This window comes from Lemur catta, chromosome 2, assembly GCF_020740605.2.
Source record: "Lemur catta isolate mLemCat1 chromosome 2, mLemCat1.pri, whole genome shotgun sequence".
In the NCBI taxonomy this organism is placed as follows: domain Eukaryota; kingdom Metazoa; phylum Chordata; class Mammalia; order Primates; family Lemuridae; genus Lemur; species Lemur catta.
Window position 1 is genome coordinate 69931349 of NC_059129.1, and position 16636 is coordinate 69947984.

At 32.4% G+C, this 16636-nt stretch overlaps 1 protein-coding gene across 1 annotated transcript; it reads right to left on the reverse strand.

Moving 5' to 3' along the window:
• Positions 1–4592: 4592 nt before the first annotated feature.
• LOC123632157 (cleavage stimulation factor subunit 3-like) lies at positions 4593–4712 on the reverse strand. Its single transcript, XM_045542250.1, has one exon. The coding sequence runs from the start codon at positions 4710–4712 to the stop codon at positions 4593–4595; it is 120 nt and encodes a 39-aa protein (XP_045398206.1).
• Between the last annotated feature and the right edge of the window lie 11924 nt (positions 4713–16636).

Genomic DNA, 16636 nt, shown 5'->3' on the forward strand with positions numbered 1-16636 from the left:
AGATTGAGCCCTTCTTTAGAAAAAAAAAAGACTTGTTTGCATTTTTCCTTATAGTTATGTAATTTCATAAAGCCATTCCACCTTTGAATATAACTTATAACCTGACCTAACATGCATATCAAATAGCCAAGGGTATTTTGGTCATGGTGTCATTAAACTATGAAAAATAGGTGTTATAGTAGACGAAGCCATCTAATTTTTTATTATAGTTCTGGTGGTATAATACTATTATACTAAGATAAAAATTTTGTAGATCTTAGGCCTTTATGCATAAGGTCTAAGAATAAGGTAATGTAATAAAACAGTCTCTCAGCAATCTTTTTGCCATTAAGTTCAACTCCCAAGTGCTAAAGGCTTTAGAGTTATTTTAAATTCATTACAATAAAAACCCACCGATAGATAGTATTCTCACACACCTTAGATAAGAATTTAAAAAACAGGAGCTTTTTCCACACTTGAAAATTATTCTTTTTGAATAAAAATAAATTGTAATTAATGTTTAACCCTTGCACATGTCATTTTTTTCCCCAGCAAATCTATTTTTCTGTGGATAACCATTATAAAAAAGGCAGGTATTTTTACCTTCAAAAAGTTTCTAGAGAATGGCTGGACATGACTTTATGTGACTTTTTTATTTCCAGAGATCCTAGTGGAATATTTTCTCCTTCTCATATATCACTATAATTAATAATACTTGAAGTCTTTATGCAATACTTCTTCAGGGGAATTCAAACATGTTAGTATTTTTCATATCTACTTCAAGAAGCAGAAATATTTCCTTAATAACTTAAAAAATTAATCATACATAACTTATTCTTTATTCAAGGTCACTAAGATGAATCAGTGCTAAAATTCAGGGTTATAACCAAGACTTAGCATGAAGTGTCTATTCATAAAGCACAAAACTATACCACAACCCCTGCCCTCACCTACTGTATAAAGGAATACAGCAAATCCCTTGGAGAGAAAGACTGGCGTTATAATTTTGTGACCTTGAAAGCGTTATTTTACCCTGCTGAAAAGTAAAATCAAACTCTCATCACACATAACAGGGTCATTATGAAAGATAGTAGGAAGTGAATTGAAAATCCTAAGTGTACTTATTGAAAGTGTTTTAACTTAGTTTGTCCGTACCTATTACCAATGACCAGTCAGGCTTCGAATTGGAATCAGAGTATAGCAGAAGAGACTTGAGACTCCAATATATTCCATTTCTAGTTAAATTAGGCAATTCTGGTAACACCAAAGGATGTATCAATGCAGAGTTAATGCTTCTTGTTACCTTTACTTACTGAAAAGAGCACTGAAGTCAAATGTGTGAGAAGGCAAAAGGAATATTGGCTCAAAGTGAATCATTTCCAGATCAAAAATAGCTGGAGACCAGGTCCTAAACTTTAAGTTGCTAAATCTAGACTGGTACTCAGGAACAACTGTTTGTGGGCCACCAGTCATGATCATCAGCATTATTCACAAATGGTATCTTCAAATAATATCACATCTTCTTTTATCTTTAGCAATTTTAGAATGACCTCCTGTAAAATTTTTCATTTATATTTCTCAAAATACAGATTCGATTAGACAACCTTGATTATTTTTTAAAAATCACAGTCCTCAAGCAAGTGTAGTCAATTTACCATTGTGGTAATAGCATCAAAGAATTTAAAATGCTAGAAAAAGAAACTGGAAACAGTTTTAATTAGAATGCCTCTATTAACTTACTACGTAAGAACAATCTTTAAGTAATAAAACTGAAAAGTTAAAAATAAAGAGTTATACTGGATCAAAGGAACTGTTCCTATCACAAGTGTTGGCAAAGATATAGTTCTGGGAAGTAAATTTTATGCTTAAAACTCAAGAGGACAATTATATTTTTATATTCACACTAATCTGCAGAAATTTAGACAATTACATTTAGTAACTAAACTGTGTGCAAAAAAATAAAGTGCAATGGAATAGTGAAATACATCACCCAAAAAAATTTAGATAATAAAGGAAAAAAGTAAATTTGAATGCTTTTCTGGAGATCACAAAGTTTTCAAAGCTCCATATTTTCAAAATACTTTTGTCAGCTGAATAATATGCTTGCTTTTCATTGTTGAATGAATAATCCATGATCCCTCTTTCTCTTTTATCCCATTATTATGTTTTCAGAGATCAGAATCATGGGGATTTCACACTGTAATATCAGAATAGAATAGGCTTCTGCATTTCTGATTTGCACTCCCAGGGGTCAAGTAGCTCATCACCATTTAATAAAGCAAGTATCATTTCTGATTATTTCACCATGAATCTAATGCCAGCCAAACACACGGATGAGACTGCCTTGTCACCTAATCTAATGTCCTTTTTTTACAGCAAATGTACACATGCGTGTTTATAGCAAATAATCCATGTGTACAGTTTAGTGTATATGAAGACTTAACCTAACATTGACATTTGCAATTTTCAATATGTACTTAAATCAATAGAGGAAGTATTATATATTATAAAAGCAAGTTCTACTCATGGCATCAAACTAGGAAAAGGAGGACTTGACTTTGGAGATTGAGGTGTCTAGAAAATGTCATTTTTGAACCAATAAACAAAAATATATGTTAACATTTCTTTCTATAGATCTCAGAATAATTAATTGTCTGAGACCCAATCATTCATAAAAATCAACAGCTTTACTTAATCTCTTATGATACTTTGAAGTTTTTTTCAAATATGCCCACTTGGAAACGCTACTTCCAAGAGATGTAAAAGGAAGATACATGAACAGCCTTCATTATATGTACCAAAAAGTGATAAAATTATGTTTATTTCTATCTCTTTTAAGTTTTAGTGTCTATTTTCTATTTCTACCTCTAGGTTACAGCAAAACCCCTGTGTTGGTCATTTATTATTTATATTAAATGTGGGCAGTTAACATTTACAAATTAAAACACACACATACCCTCAGCATGAACCAAGTACACGGTTAAAAGAAAAAAGAAAACTTATACATATATTACATTGAAAAAATTACCAAGTTATTATTCAACATAAATAACCTATATATTGAGATATTAAATCTGTCTCAGAAAATTAAAGTCAATTAGATTTCATTATAGTACATAATATTATAAAAGAACTTAGACAGACTTGTCACTATAATGAGGTTAGACACAAATGGCACAATTTTTGTGGCTCACAAATGAAATTTACAGACAATTTTTTCCAAGGTGTTAATTCAACTATTTCATTATAATGATGTAAAAACCTATATAATTTAACTCTAATAGTATAAATTGCAATGCACAAAACATCACAAGCTTATAGCAATTCAATTGGCATACACAACAAATAACCCCAGGTTAAACCTTTTTCATCATTTTATGATACTGTGAGAAAGGCTGACTGATACAAAAATCATTTGTATTTGCATTGTACATTGTATATTATATATACATAATTATAAAATTGAATATATTAATACAATACTCATAATTCCAACAAACGTTAAGAATTATATGTTATTTGGTACTTATTTGTTTACTTGCTGCATTTCTAACAAGAGCTTTGTCCATATATGGCTCTTCTTCAAATCAAGAATAAACTTGGGTGACTCACTTTCAAGCTTCTTCTATAACAAGCAAAGTGGAGGAGTCATAATAGCTCCGTGCTAATAGTTCTGTACAATACATATTTGAAGTTTCACATCAGGAATAATTCTGCATTGCTTGACCCTTTGGAAAGTCTTTATTCTTGCATGCTTTAATATTTTATTTTACTTTTATGTTGCTGGATTTCTTTTATATTTTTCTTTTTTGCTTGGTTTAGTTTATTTTTAATTAATTTCAGGCAAAAATGGAGGAAAATCAGAACATGCCCACACTCTGATGGTGCCTGCTGCGCCATTTTCTCCCTCTTTAGCTCCTCCTACATCCTTCAAAGAAGACTGAAAACCCCACAAGTAAACATAAAGTTCTTGATTTTCTGCCTAATTTTAGGTTAAAGCTATTTCCTATAAATACAGTGCCCATACCTTTAAAGATACTCAGGAGTGAAAAATGAAAGTAAGTAGTAATACAGCCTCATAGTCAGAACTACCATTTAATATTGAAAAGTAAGGAATATTATCAATTTACCCTTTTTTTCACCATTGAAACTGTTTTAATGTTGTTGTAATTCCAAAATGCAACAATCATCAGCTTGTAAAAGACCCAAATTTCAAAAATTCATTTTAATTACTCCTTCATACCTATTTTACAAAATAAAGGCAAGAGATATTTAAATCCTCCTTGTCCCAGTTGTTCTATCTTCCTAACTTGTTTTCTGTCACTATAGCGTATGCTGCAATTCCCATCAGATGCTATATAAGAAAAAATAAAATAAAATAGTAACCTCTGTTTCAATGTACAGCTTCCAGAATCTGCCAGAACTGGGGAACTGGGCAACAAGGCATTCATAAGTCTTCTGTGCTTTGTCTATGGGTTGATTCTAAAATTGAAAACTAATAAATAGCATTTACAATGTTACGATTATGAAAATATTATTTACTGCAGAATCAAGTAGTGTGATTGGACCCATAGAGAAGGAAATGTAATCCTATATCACTAAACCTGCGCCTCTCAAATGAGAATGCTCCAAGCATCAAGGTCATATGGATTCTCTTCTAATTTCTTTTTGGCTTTCTTCACCTTCTCTAGGACATACTCAGCTGCCTGCTCCGTGGCTCCGACTCCTGCCATGGCCTCAGCTAATTAGAACCAGAGCACTGGCCATCAATGGGAAGCTAGAAAGGAAAGATTAAACTAAAATCCACCCCCAAACCATTAAAATTACCCCCTGCCCAGTGGAGCCAGACCACCAGCATGAATTGCCACCGCCGCTCCGATATGAATACTACACCATCTTTTTATAGCACTCAATCTATCCATCCTGTCACAGCTCCTAGGACTTGAGTGGATAACCATATCTAAAGAAATCTAGGTAAATGTATGCACTCTCTATGACTTAAAGGTGTTGTTATAATGGTTTTCCAATGACTAAATAAATAACTTCATGGAGATGTGAGAGGATATTAAAGCAAACTTAATTTATAAATCTTATAAATTCTTTACATGAAATATTACATAAAACAGACCTGCTATTTTGATATTTGTGAAACTGTAAGTTTTCAGTCTTCTAAGGAAGAAAGAACCCTCTATAATAGAATTTTCTCTTATTTATTGTTGATCTTAATGGCTATGATAAGTTTCAGAATAAAAATGGGTAATGATGAAATCTCCTGCATAGTGTAATGTGGAAAACATATTTGTTTTCACAACAGAAGAGTTAGGTGTATTTTTTTTCTATTTGCTTTTTTTGTTTGTTTGTTCAGGATTTCTGTTCCAATAGTGTGTCTCTACAATGCATTTTTGAAATTCCATATGAAAAAGAATTCTGATCTCTATTCCATCTAAGAGTGACTTTTCTATTTTTGATTGCAAAAGATTTAAACATTTATATCTCTTAAGTTTATAGGAAACTGCCAAATTGTTCCAAAGTGGCTGTATGATCTTACCTTCCCCTAGCAATGTTTGAGAACTCCAGTTGCTGCACATTTTTACCAATATTTGGTGCTGCCAACTTTGTAATTGTAGTCATTCTAATGAATCTGCAGTGGTATCTCACTGTGGCTTTGATTTGCATTTCCTTGATGAATAGTGATATTGAACATTTTTTCACTTGCTTAAGAACCACTTGAATATTTTCTCTTGTGAAGTATCTGTTGAATTCTTTGCCAATCATTTACACGTAAGAATTATTTATATATTTAGGACACAAGTTTTTTGGCAGATAAATACATTTGGAATATATTTATTTCCTTTTTATTTTAAGTGTCTTTCAAAGATCAAAAGATATTTAGCATGAATGGGTGCTGAATTTTTCATCGCTTTTATTCTTTGTTAATGCGGTAAATTAATTTGTTTTCAAATATTATATAAAACAGGCAATCCTGAGATAAATCCCACTGGATCAATATGTAATACTGTGATGACTTTATTGATATGTCAATTTGGGGAGGCTGCAGTCTCCAATTTTTCAATCAAATAATAATCTAGGCATTGCTGTGAAAGTATTTTATAAATACAATTAAAACCCCTAATCAGTTGATGTTAAAAGTAAGGGAGATTATGCTGAATACATTCCCTGAGTTAGTCCTGACTGAATGCATGGAATCCCTTAAAATCAAGCTGAGGTTTCCTCTAGAGAGAAAAGAAATTTTGTCTGAAGATAAAACTTTGCTTTATGCCTGCTCATGATCTTTCCTTCCTGAATGAGTGCTGTATGAATTTAATACTTACTTAGCCAACTCCCACAAATCATGAAGGCCAATTCCCTATAATAAAAGTAACTATGTATGTATGTATGTATCTATCGATAAATGTCCTCTATCATCTATCTATCATCTATCTAATCTCCTACTGGTTCTTTTTCTCTGGCAAAACCTTGAATGATACAGATATATACTTTATATATTGTTGAATTGAATATGCAAATATCTTGTAAATGATTTTTACATCTAAGTTCATGAGGACTGGTTTCTAAGTTTTTTATATTAACTTTTTTAAGGTTTAGTATAAGGGTTATGCTGCCCTCATAATAGTTTTTTTATAATGAGTCATTTCTCACTCATGGTATTCGCCAGTAGAAACCATTTGTTTCTGGAGTTATCTTTGTAGGAAGTGGCTCGTGAAAAATTTAAAGACCGTATTAAGTACAAAGAGGGCTTTTCAGATTTTCTATTTTCCCTTCAACTCTTGAATGAGTTACAATATATCTGTCCATTTTGTCAAAATTGCCACATGTATTGCCATAAAATTGATCATAGTATATTCTTATTACTATTAAAATAGCTATCGTATCTATAATGATGTGTGTTTTTCACTATTTTGTGAATTAAAATCAGTAGATGTCAAATGTTAATAATATTCTCAGAGAGTCGTTTGGGCTTTTACAATTTTCTCTATTGTTTGTCCATTTTCTCTGTAATTTATTTCTTCTCTTCCTATCTGTATTATATCTTTCCTTGAATTTGTTCTCCTTTTCTAAATATTTTAGGTAGAAAGTTATATCACTAAAAGTAAAGTCCTTCTTTTCTGGTATGAATATTTAAAGCTATACTTTTTCCTCTAAGCACTGCTTTAGCTGCCTTCCACAAATTTTGATATATTATTTTCAGTGTAACTCAGTTTAAAATATTTTGTAATTCTTGTTGTGATTTCTTCTTCAATCTGTAGAATACGCAAAATATATTTGAAAGATATAAGGTAGATCTGAGGATTAAATTAGTTAATATATATCAAGCATTTAGAATTATCACTGGTGAATAAAAAAGTACTATACAAATACTACATAAAAATTAACCTTCATGAAAGATTTAAAATATAGTTAACCCTTGAACAACATGGGCTTTAATTGTGGAGGTCCACTTATATGCAGATTTTTTTTCAAAAAATATATTGGACAATTTTTTGGAGATTTTCGACAATTTGAAAAGACTGACAGATGAACTGTATGGCCTGGAAAAATTGAAAAAATTAAGAAAAAGATATGTCATGAATACATAAAATATATGTAAATAATAGTCTATTTTATTTACTAACATAAAATACATGCATTTCTATTATAAAAAGGTAAAATTCATTAAAACTTACGCATACAAACACAGACCACACATGGTGTCATTTGCAGTCAAGAGAAATGTAAATAAACATAAAGATACAGTATTAAATCATAACTGCATAAAATTTACTATAGTACACACTGCTCTACTGTAATGATTTTGTAGCTACCTCCTGTTGTTACTGCCGTGAGCTCAAGGGTTGCGAGTATCCACTTAAAACATCATGTGATGCTAATCATCTCCATGTGAATAGTTCATCTCTCTAGTAAACTGTGTATCAAATAAAAAGTGATCTCTTGCAGTTGTTGGTCTATTTTTTATTGTTTAGTGCAATACTGTAAACCTTTAATAACGCCACAGGATCCATACAAAGTGCCACTAGTGATGCTGGGAGTGCTTCCAAGCAGAAAAAAAATCATGACATTACAAGAAAAAGTTGAATTGCTTGAAAGGTACCATACAGTGAGGTCTGCAGCTGTGGTTGCCTGCCATTTTGGACAGATGATTTATCTAGTAAACAGACCATATAAACCTACCATATTAATAAACATGGTATAGTATAGTACCATGTGTTTTCTCTTCTTTATGATTTTCTTAATAGCATTTTCTTTTCTCTAGCTTACTATATTATAGCAATAGACTATATAGCACATATAACAAAATATGTGTTAGTTGACTGCTAATGTTATTAGTAAGGCTTCCTATCAACCTGTCAACAATACACTATTAGTAAAGTATTTGGGGAGTCAAAGTTATATGTGGTTTTCAACTATGGAGGGGGTCAGCACCCCCAACCCCCAGACTGTTAGAGGGCGTACTGTAGTAATTGATTTTAATTCACCACCTTCTAATGGTTTAGTTAGTTCATAAGAACACTGAAAGGGTTATGTCATAGCCAATTTTAGTATTCATGCATCTAGAGTCTTCAGGCTCTATTTAAAAATAAATTAATAGTAGATACTTTCATAACTTTTCAAAAAAAATCCATCTTTGCTTAGGAAAAGGAGGGTTCATACATTATTCTTTCAGGTCACATTTATTGATTGCCTAATCTTAGGCACGGAGCAAAATGAACCCCAAATACCTACCTCATGGAGTTTACAGTCTAATAGGAATTCAGAAAATAAATGAGGAATAATTAAATTATTCAGTAATATGTGCCAAGAGGTAAAAAAAAAGGAGGGAAAGGAGATAGAAAGTGTTAGGTGTAGGCTAATTGCAATTTTAGTTAAACCACAACTTTCATAAAGAAATGCCCATTTTGCTAGCACCTTTATGTAATTTACCAAACATTCTACTTTATTACACATGGATTATAAAGTAAGGTACTATAATTTTGGGTAACAGCACAATCTTTAAATCAACTCTAAGTGATAATTGGTTGCCAGCTCTGCAAATCATTAAGTATATAATTTGTATAATTACTTAATTTCTCTAAGTTCAATTTCTTCATCTTTGAAAGTAGGACAAAACCTACCATATAGAGTTATTACGATACCCAAATTAAATAGAGATGACAAAAGTGTTTGCAGACCTCTAATTACACATAAAGAACTCCCTTTTAGAGAACCAAAACAGTTTCCTCTTGGAAAGGGCCTGGTTATTCATTTATTTTATTTAACAAGCCCTTATATTTCATTAACTTTTATAACAGACAGGGGTAGTTCTAAGCACTTTACAAATAATAAGTCAGTAAATCCCCTTAATCACCTAATTAGGTATTTATTGTTATTCTCATTTTAGCAATGGAGAAACTGAGGCATAGAAAGGCTAACTATCTAGTCAAAGGTAATAAGACTAGTAAGTGGTAGAGAAACTATTCCACGGTATGTTTTTCTGACTGCTATGTTATTTTGCATAGTCAGGAAACAGTAGCACCCTCCCCTGCTCTTGGTAGACCAATCAAAAAATGACACCACCTCTGTCCTGCTGACACTGACCTGTGCCAGGGCACAGGATCTGTTGAGTGGAGCTTGAGTAGAATTTCAGTGCCTCGTCAAGTTGTTCTTGCTTTGTGCATTCTGTTAATCCTTAGGAAAATTTTACATGGCTCTAAACCACCTTCCCCCATTGCCTGCCTATGTAATACTCTTTCCTTCTTGTGAGAGACATAAATAGTATTACACTTGATCCTATACAAAGTATGCCAAATGTCAATGCATCCTGTGATTTTTGTCATTCCTTGCTTGGCACAAGAGCTGTATTTGCACTTGAGAGGGAAGGAATAACAAATGCAAATTCAATGCTTAAAGTTCCTTGTGTTTAAGCATTTTTCTGACTGATCTTTTTGTCTGCCCTATTTAGGAAGAGGCCTTCCCCCACATTTAAGGTCAAATAGCATCAACAAGATGAGAAATAATATTTCTGTTCAAACAATATCAACTAGGAGTAGGTCCTGGAAAGTTTGAGGAGAGTGTTGAATACCAGCTACTGTCTCTGCCTTTTCAGCCAAGGAAAAAGTTAAAATGAGGTCCCATTACCCCTCCATCTGTGCCAACAGTTCTCAGCTTTTCCTGTACCTTTGAAGACTTTAAAAAATATGTTTGCATGGCAAACATAATATTATTTAAATCAGAAATTATGGAAGGGGTTTTCAGCCTAAGTGTTCTATAAAAGTTGCTAGGTGATTGTATAGTTCAGTCAAGACTAAGAATCATGCAAATATTTTCTCCCGTTCTGTAGGTTGTCTGTTTGCTCTATTGATTGTTTCCTTGGCTGTGCAGAAGCTTTTTAATTTAATCAGATCCCATTTATTTGTTTTTGTTGTTGCTGTGATTGCCTTTGGGGTCTTCCTCAGAATGTGAAAAAATATTTGCATGCTATACATCCAATAGAGGGCTAATAACCAGAATCTACAGAGAACTCAAGAAAATCAGCAAGAAACATCAAACAACCCCATTAAAAAGTGGGCAAAAAAAAAAGACATGAACAGAAGCTTCTCAAAAGAAGATAGACTAACGGCCAATAAACATATGAAAAAATCGTCGGTGTCTCTAATCATCAGAGAAATGCAAATCAAAACCAGTATGAGATATCACCTAACTCTAGTGAGAATGATTTTTATCAAAAAGTCCCAAAACAACAGATGTTGGTGTGGATGCAGAGAGAAAGGAACACTTATACACTGTTGGTGGGACTGCAAACCAGTACAATCTCCATGGAAAGTAGTATGGAGATACCTCTAAGAACTAAAAGTAGACCTACCATTTATTTGATCCAGCAACCCCACTACTAGGTATTTACCCAAAATAAAAAAGGCCATTTTATTAAAAAGACACTTGCACTCGAATGTTTGTAGCAGCAAAATTCACAATCGCAAACATGTGGAAACAAGCGAAATACCCATTAATACATAAGTGGATTAATAGAATGTGGTATATGTATACTATGGAGAACTACTCAGTCGTTAAAAAAAAATGGTAAACTAATACCCCTTATAACAACCTGGATGGAACTGGAGACCATTCTTCTCAGCAAAGTATGGCAAGAATGGAAAAACAAGCACCACATGTACTCACTGTTAAAATGGAACTAATTGATCAACACTCACATGCACATACAGTAGTAAAACTCAACAAAAACCATGCAGGTGGGAGGGGAGTGAAGGGGATGGGTAAATTCACACCTAACAGGTATAAGGCACACTATCTTGGTAATGGGCATACTTACAACTTTGACTCAAAGGACACAAAAGCAACTGATGGAACCAAAAAGTTTGTACCTCCAATATACTCTGAAAAATAAATAAATAAATAAATAAATAAAAATTTTAAAAAATTAAGAATCACTTATATTTTGGATAAAATATTAATATAAGGCCTGGGAACCTTGTCAACAATCCTGGACTAAATTCTCTTAAACTGAAACTTCTCACCTTCAGCCAGAGGGCCAAAATAAGTGCAGAAAATATCAACTATTAGTTGATATTTACTTACTGGGGAGTAAAATATTTGGTGAAACCTTTCAACCAGAACTTCCTTGTGTCCTGTGATTCCCAACCATTGTCATTAAAAGAATAAAAGTGCCATCTGGTTTAGTAAGTAGAGCGATCTCTAATTTCCTATAACAAAGTTCTTAGTGCAATGCTTGGTACATAATATGCCTGCAATAAATTAAAGTAGGTATTAGCCATTACACAGAAAATTTCTCTAAAGTGTATGCACTTTCTGCTATTAAATAATGAAAAGTTTGTAATGCATTAGTAACTTCTACTGTCTGATTTGCCAACTAAGTCAGAGGGAAATTTTAGTGAGGTAGGTATATCTACACTCTTTGTTCATTGTTGGATATTGCTTTTGTACATGTGGGTTTGCTTGTTTATATCATGGTTGATTTTGAAATAAGATCATATAGCCTGAAAAATGAATACATAAATAACTCATTGAAGCCATGCCATCAAATATTTCCTAAAGGCAAAATTATGTAGAGCCAATGGTTAGACAATGAAGAAATTTACAAAATGTTTTTCTATGAGTATATTTTTTAGAGGAGATGAGCACAGAAAGAGTTTTTACTGTCTTTTCCACTTTTTAAGAAATTTTATAAACAAAGAGTTTATAATGCAAGCAATAAGACTTAAGAATCATATCTAATATTTTACAAGATAGCATTCATGTATATCACTAAAGCCAAAATCAAAATCAAAATATGACACTTGACTTCCTATTTCATAATGTGGCTTAATATCAGAAAATATAAATGTTATGAATGTTGCCATTATTATGACATTTTTCTTAATGTAATTAAATTTTTATTTGAAAGTATAGACTATTCCCTCTAATCAGAACAACAATGAAAAGAAAATTCTGCATAGTAAAAGTGGAAAATAGTAAACAATATGTATATTCATCAAAGTTCTTCAGAGAAACAGAACAAATAGGATGCATGTATGCTAAAGAGATTTATTAGGAGCTGGCTTATATGATCACGGAAGCTGACATTTCCCAAGATCTGCAAGGTGAGTGGGAAAGCTGGAGACTTAGGAGAGGTAATGGTATAAAGTCTGAGTCCCAAGCTTAAAAACCAGGAGAGCCGATGGTGTTGTAGTTTCAGTCCTAAGGCCAGTAGGCTGGAGACCCAGGAAGAGCTGATGATGTTCTTCTAGTTTGAGTCCAAAGACAGGAAAAAGTCAACCTCTAGTTCAAGGGCAATCAGGTGAAAGGAATCCTCTCTTACTCAGGGAAGGGTCAACCTCTTTGTTCTAGTCAGGCTTTCAATTGATTGAATGAAGCCCAAACACCTGAGGGACAGTACCAATTGAAATGTTAATCTCATCCAAAAACATCCTCACAGAAACATCCAGAATAATGTATGACCCCATGGCCCAATCAAATTGACACAAAAGATTAGCTATCACAAGTTTATATAATGCACTATCAAATACTAATAATCTGAGACTGTAATTTGTATTAATAGTTTTAAGGAAAAGTGTGATGACAAACTGTGAGTGCAATTGTAAAGGGAGCTGACTTTCTTCTTTTGGAGATGCCACCTCTCCTGTTGGTGCCTTCTCTGCTGATCACAGCACCACCTCCAGTTCCCCAGGGTTTTGTTTGAAGGATGCACTAATATCTCAGTACAACTCAGGTTTTTTTAAAAAATGTTCCAACATTTCCACATGATAAATGAAAAAATATATATATAAGTTAGGAAGCAGAAGTCCTGCATTAAGTTTTGTCAGTTTCTATTAGCTATTATCTGTATGTCTGTAGACATGCTGTCCCAATTTTCTGTCTTTAATAGTTTCATTTGTAGGGAGATGATGGTTGAATTCCATGAACTCTCAGATCTTTTATTCTTTTTAATATCTAAAGGAAGTTTTAGATCTCACTTTTTATTATTATGGGGTCTTATGGTACAGAATCCCCACCTCAAAAGTGTAATGAATGTTTTACTCTCCCTACTCTTACTAGTATATTGTTCATGAGAATGTTACTTGGCCAATTTACTTAATGTCTACAATTACCACTTTTCACTTGTATAAAATGTGGAAGAAAAAAAGCTACTTTATGATGTGAGCACATAGACTAATTATTAATAAAATAATATATCTAAAGTTCCTAGCATAGTGTCCAGCACATAGAAAAAGTACTTGATTGCATAAGCATGGTTTGACTAGGAGACTCTAGAATAGGGCTATCTTCAGAATTATCTCATTTTAGTAGATCTGAAAATATTGTACCCACAATCATATTCAAATATAATTTCAGCAACTCATCTTCCTGAAGTTAAAAGAGTTTTATCCTGGTACAACAAAAAGCAGAAAAATAATTCTTTTTTTATCTTTCCTCTCTTTTAGGTGCATTTGAATTTTCACATGATCTTCCCATTTAATACCACCAATTGTCAAATTCAGAAGATAATGGCTGATATTTTAGGTTATATTCATATCTCAGATCTTGGGGAATAGAGCAGGCTTTGAGTGTGTTTCAAATCTCTTGGCTTCTTGAGAAAACAGATACTAAACCTGTCACTAGACTCAAAATCAAGTAGTCAGACTTTGGCCCTGTTCCAGCATATAATGGAACAAATTCCAGACCTCTCCCAGAGTAATTCTTATTTGCAGTCCAGAGACAGAAGGCTGCTGTAGTTCGACGTTAATAAAAGATCTCAACGCGATGGAGCAAAGTACAGGAGAAGCAGGTCTTGGTGTGTAAGCCAAAAAGGCCAGCTATCTGTCGTCTGGCAGCTGTCAGAAAACAATAGCAAAGGATAGCGTTATAAAGCATGGTTACACTTGCAGATTAAAGAAAATATTGTCATATTTTTCTGCAGATTTTAAGAAAATTAGATACAGTTGTGGAGATAAGGTATAAGTTATGCAAACATGAAAAGAAAAAAACAGAGTTCGAAAATTTAGTGAAAACTGAGTTATCTCAATTCAATTAACCCAAAAATGTTTCTTCTCTAATGAAATTATAACTTCCATCATTTATTATTTCCATTAAAAGAGGAGTCTGGTCTGATTAGCTCAACATATAATTTATAATTTAAGTCTCTAAATTGAATCCTTATATTATATGGTTACTCGAGCCAGGTGTATGTTGAAGTGAGCAACAGCATGTACAGAATAATAAGCATCATTACTTGAACTAATTTTATTGGTGACCACATGGTTGAGGTAATGTTTATGGTTGGTTTTGGTCAATTAAATTAACTAAATGCAATTCTTTTCTAATTTGAACAATTTCATTCCTAACTAAAATTTTAAGAAAACTTTTTCTATACTAATCCATTATATCAGGAAAATATAAATAAAATATTATCTTGATTAAATAAAAAAGACATGCTAACTAGCAAGCCCCACAACTATGTGTATTACCTTACAGGATGTTCATTCATCCTGTTTTCGTAAATCAGTTACATAGAAATGCATAGTCCAATGTTAATATCTACCAAAGCACACCTTTTCTAAAATTTAAAAAGTAAACACCACTGTCCATTATTAGTATCTGTGGGGGATTAGTTCCAGGACCCACTTTGGGTCCCACTTTTGGAGCCAAAAATCCTTGAATGCTCAAGTCCCTAATATAAAATATTGTAATATTTGCATATAACCTATGCAAATCCTTCTGTATACTTACCTGTATAATCATCTCTAGATTATTTATAATACCTAATACATTATAAGTGTTATGTGAATACTTGTTATACTATATTGTTTAGGGTATACTAACAAGAAAAATGTTTATACGTGTTCATTACAGATGTAACCATCCTTTTTTTTGTTTGTTTGGAATATTTTTAATCCATGGTTGGTTGAATCCTACAGATACAGAGGGTTGACTCTATTCTAAGAGAATCTTTTTAGAGTCATATTGAGTCACAGGATTGTATGAATGCAACCCTACATAATGCTTGAAAATATTTGCAGCTGACCAAAACTAGTACTTACACATTTCCAGTAGTGTAGGTTATTGTGAAAGTGAATCACACCTAAGGGCTCTATACCAAGATATTAAACCTAAATATCAATAAAAAGAAATAAAACAAGTAATTGATTAAAGAAGACCTAAAGAATATAGAGGCATTTAATGTCAAAAAGGCAAATACTATTCCACAAATGGGAAACACAAACGCTTTTACAAACAAAAAATAAAACTGAATTTCTATTTAAGATTCAGAACTCAATACATGTAGTTAAACAACAATAAAGACACATATAGGATAATGTTCATTTTCTTTATGGAGAAATAAAAGTACAATTTCTGTCAGAGAGAACAGTGGAATTAAAGCCAACCAAAAGGGACAATTCATGGCATAATCAAGGAAGAAAAAGATTTTATTACTCAAATTAGCAATATTTAATTCATCCCCTTACCAAACATTTCCAGAATGTCAAGTGTGTGGAATTACTAAACGATAGTGACACAATAGTAGAATAAGATAGTAGTTCTTCGCTGGTATCCACTGGTGATAACTGTGTACTACTGTGAATAAAAATGAATTAGTACACTTTTCTAAAATATCATGTAAATAATCTACCGTATATGAAAATACAATCAAGAGTTAAATATACTCAACATTCCACTCAGGAAAAACAATAGTCTACATAGACATTAATTCAATTATTATAATACATTAAAACCATTTACATGCATAGTATATTGTAGGCACAAAGGGTTTATTTAAAGGAAAAGTTACACCTCTGTCTCTCAGAATACCTTGCTGTTAGTCTCCACATTGATATATAGATTTTTTCCAGCTGTAGAAGGTAAGAAATTAATAGTCTAGACCTGTGGTTCTTTCCATTTCATCAGCAGCAAAAATGTTTGGCATTATATAAATTTTTAAATCTGTACTTTCAAAAGGGTCTTTTAAACATAATTGAAAATGTACTCAAAACCCCAAGGACTGAATTTTTGTGACAGTTTTGATATAGTGGGAGGTATTCATTGAATTAGTTTGATAATAAGGTTGACTTTCATTGTTTTAATATTTATTAGATGTGTGATTTTAGGCAAGTTAGCCTTTCTAAACTAAATTTTTTTCATTTTAAACAAG